This window comes from Solanum lycopersicum, chromosome 3 (assembly GCF_036512215.1).
Source record: "Solanum lycopersicum chromosome 3, SLM_r2.1".
In the NCBI taxonomy this organism is placed as follows: domain Eukaryota; kingdom Viridiplantae; phylum Streptophyta; class Magnoliopsida; order Solanales; family Solanaceae; genus Solanum; species Solanum lycopersicum.
Genome location: NC_090802.1, coordinates 7,559,624 through 7,563,628, shown reverse-complemented (window position 1 = coordinate 7,563,628; position 4,005 = coordinate 7,559,624). Strand labels below are relative to the sequence as shown.

Here is a 4,005-nt window from a genome sequence, read left to right as displayed (position 1 = left end):
GATTTTGGCTAACTTCTCTGCATTGTAAGTCACCTTGACCGGAATGAAATGAGCAGACTTAGTTAACCTATCAACAATCACCCAGATGGAATCGTACTTACCCATCGTCTTTGGAAGACCAACCACGAAGTCCATTGCGATTCTCTCCCATTTCCATTCCGGAATAGGCATTCTCTGAAGTGTTCCTCTGGGCCTTTGGTGTTCATACTTTACTTGTTGACAGTTTGGACATTTGGCAATAAAATCCACAATATCACGCTTCATTCTACTCCACCAAAAGTGTTGCTTTAGGTCACGGTACATCTTGGTTGCACCCGGATGTATCGAATACCTTAAACTATGAGCCTCTGTCAGAATAATGTTGATCAAATCATCGACGCGGGGTACGCATACCCTTCCCTTGATCCTCAAAACACCTTCCTCATCGATTTGTGCTTCCTTAGCCTCTCCTCGCAATACCTTATCTTGGATTCTGCATAGTTTCTCATCATCAGACTGTCTTCCCTTAATCTTGTCAAGAAAGGAAGATCTTGCCTCCACAGAAGACAACAATCCTCCCTTCTCATTTACTTCTAATCTCATCAAGTCATTAGCTAGAGTCTAAACCTCTCTAGCCAATGGGCGTCTAGAAGCTTGCAAGTGAGCTAGACTTCCCATGCTTCCCGCCTTTCTACTTAAAGCGTCCGCTACAACATTCGCCTTCCCCGGATGATACAAAATAGTGATATGGTAGTCCTTCAGTAGTTCCATCCATCTCCTCTGTCTCAAGTTCAAATCTTTCTGAGTAAAGACATACTGTAGGCTACGATGATCCGTATAGACCTCACACTTAACCCCATATAAATAGTGTCTCCATTGCTTTAATGCAAACACTACCGCGGCCAATTCCAAATCATGAGTGGGATAGTTACGTTTATGCACTTTTAATTGTCTTGAAGCATAAGCAATCACATTCTTCTCTTGCATTAGCACTGCACCCAAACCCGAATAAGATGCATCACAATAGACAATGAAATTCTTACCTTCCACTGGCAAGGTGAGAATGGGTGCGGTAGTCAACAAAGTCTTGAGCTTCTGAAAGCTTTTCTCACACTCATCCGACCATACAAATGGAACATTTTGCTAAGTCAAGTTCGTCAGTTGGGAAGCAATAGAAGAGAATCCCTTGACAAATCGGCGGTAGTAGCTAGCTAACCCAACAAAGCTCCTTATTTCTGACACATTAGTAGGTCTTACCCACTTCTTTACTGTCTCAATCTAAGAAGGATCCACCATCACTCCATCCTTAGAAACCACGTGCCCCAAGAAGGACACTGCATCTAGCCAAAACTCACACTTAGAGAACTTGGCATAAATCTTTTTCTCCCTCAACATTTCCAATACCATTCTCAAATGCTCCTCATGTTCTTTCTTGCTCTTTGAGTATATCAGTATATCATCAATAAATACGATCACGAAGAGGTCCAAATATGGCTTAAAAATCCCGTTCATCAAGCTCATGAACGCAGCAGGGGCATTCGTAAGACCAAAAGACATCACTACAAATTCGTAATGCCCATACCTCGTTCGAAAAGCAGTCTTTGGCACATCCGTTGCCCGTATTTTCAATTGATGATAACCGGATCTCAAGTCAATCTTAGAGAAGACACAAGCACCTTGTAACTGATCGAACAAGTCATCAATGCGAGGAAGAGGATACTTGTTCTTTATGGTTACCTTGTTTAGTTGTCTGTAGTCTATACACATTTGAAAACTCCCATCCTTCTTCTTCACAAACAAAACCGGAGCACCCCAAGGAGATGCACTTGGTCTAATAAAGCCTTTGTTTAACAACTCTTGAAGTTGGGCTTTTAACTCTCTTAACTCCGCGGGAGCCATTCTATAAGGGGGTATAGAAATGGGGCGAGTACCCGATTCAAGGTCAATACAGAAATCAATATTCCTATCTGGTGGCATACCAGGAAGATCTGTAGGGAACACATCTCGAAACTCACGGACCACCGAAACCGACTCAATCGAAGGTACCTGGGTCGTGTCATCCTTGAGACGTGCCAAGAAAGCTAAACACCCTTTACTAACCATTTTCTTAGCATGAAGAAAGGATATGATACGCACCGGATTGGAAGTGTAGTCACCCTCCCACACTAACGGATCTGTCCCAGGCTTGGCTAACGTCACCGTTTTAGCATTACAATCCAAGATCGCAAATTGCGGAGAAATCCAAGTCATACCCAGAATTACATCAAAATCATCCATTTCTAAGATAACCAAATCTACATAAGTGTTGCTCCCCACAAAGTTCACCAAACAAGACCTATATACCTTTTCAACTACCACAGACTCACCCACCGGAGTAGAAACAGGAATAGGCATATCAAGTAATTCATAATATAAATTTAGACCACTAGCAAATGAGGAACATACATAAGAAAATGTGGATCCAGGATCAAACAATACAGAAGCCATGCAATCACAAACCAGAAGATTACCTGTGATGACAGCATCAGATGCCTCCGCTTCAGATCTCCCAGGGAAAGCGTAGCAATGGGCCCTCTCACCCGTCTGTCCGTTGCCCCTACCATGTTGTGATGTAGTGGCTACAGGTTGCCCATCACCTTGGCCGTTCTGGTGACCACCATTACCTCGACCACCACGTCCTCCAGAATAACGGCCTCTACCATGACCACCTCTACCTCTAACATTTGGAGGTCTGTAACTCTGTTTTGGACAATATCTCTTAATATGTCCAATCTCCCCACATCCATAGCACTCTCTGGGTTCATGCATAGGTCTCTCAGAGAAGTGTTGACCGGTCGGGGTTGGACCCCCAACTACAGTCTGTAGTGAAGACTGAATTGGTCGGACTGAGTAACCTCCGGAACCTTGTCCTCTAGAGTAAGAACCATTAAACTCACCTCCCTTTCGAAACCTTTTTGATGTAGTTGCCATGGTTAAGTCATCTGGCTTCACTCCTTCCACCTCTACCACAAAATCTACCACTTCTTGGAAAGATTTTGCTGTAGCCGCTACCTGTAAGGCTAAAATCCGCAACTCTGACCTCAACCCCTTCACAAAACGACGAATCCGCTCTTGTGGACTGAAACAAAGTTGAGTGGCATATCTGGATAGTGCACGAAACTTAGCCTCATATGCATTGACCGACATCCTACCTTGCTCTAGGCTCAAGAACTCATCCCTTTTCCTATCCCTCAATGTCCGAGGGATATACTTCTCCATAAACAAGCTAGAGAATGACTCCCAAGTCATAGGTGGTGCCTCCGTTGGTTGACACTCAACATGTGACCGCCACCATATTTTGGCGTTCCCTTGAAACTGATAACTCACGAACTCAACACCAAACCGTTCTACTATGCCCATATTGTGTAGTAGCTCATGACAGTCAACCAGAAAATCGTAAGCATCCTCAGATTCAGCACCCTTGAAGACTGGAGGTTTCAATTTCAAGAACTTACTAAAAAGTTCATGCTGATCATTTGTCATTATAGGCCCTGTAGTCAGATGAGGAAACGTGCCTATGTCCATTGAAGCATCCATACGAGGAGCCATAGTAGCTGCATGTTGTACCTCTGAAACCAGAGATTACATTTCAACACTCGCTCTCAGAACAAAGTCACACTCATTCATACCTATTGCCATAAGCTTGACCTTATTTTCACTGCCTTAAGTTCGCTATACAACCCTTTGGATCACGATAGGACTTTTTTTTAGCTTGTAACGTAGGCTCAGAGTCAGGTAGGGTATATTTAGGTATACTTTAGTGACTTTTTACCCTCCTTGACATATCGGCTAAACCTTCCGCTCTATATCACTTTATTTCGCCCAGTTTCTCCTATTCTTTCACCTTGCTGTTTCCCTTCTTTCTTCATTTGTGTAAGTGACTCTTTTCTTTTCTTGTTTGTAATTCTTGAATATTTCTCTCTTTTTTTTCTTTTTTTTTCAACGAGTTCTTGAGTCACTTTACTTTTGTTCTTTCTCTCTCTTTGT

At 43.0% G+C, this 4,005-nt stretch overlaps 1 protein-coding gene across 1 annotated transcript; it reads right to left on the bottom strand.

Annotated features, from left to right (window-relative positions):
• Positions 1-1,219: 1,219 nt before the first annotated feature.
• Positions 1,220-3,569, bottom strand: LOC138347804 (uncharacterized). Its single transcript, XM_069296289.1, has one exon. It carries the CDS (start codon positions 3,565-3,567, stop codon positions 1,258-1,260), a length of 2,310 nt encoding a protein of 769 aa, XP_069152390.1. The 5' UTR covers positions 3,568-3,569; the 3' UTR covers positions 1,220-1,257.
• Between the last annotated feature and the right edge of the window lie 436 nt (positions 3,570-4,005).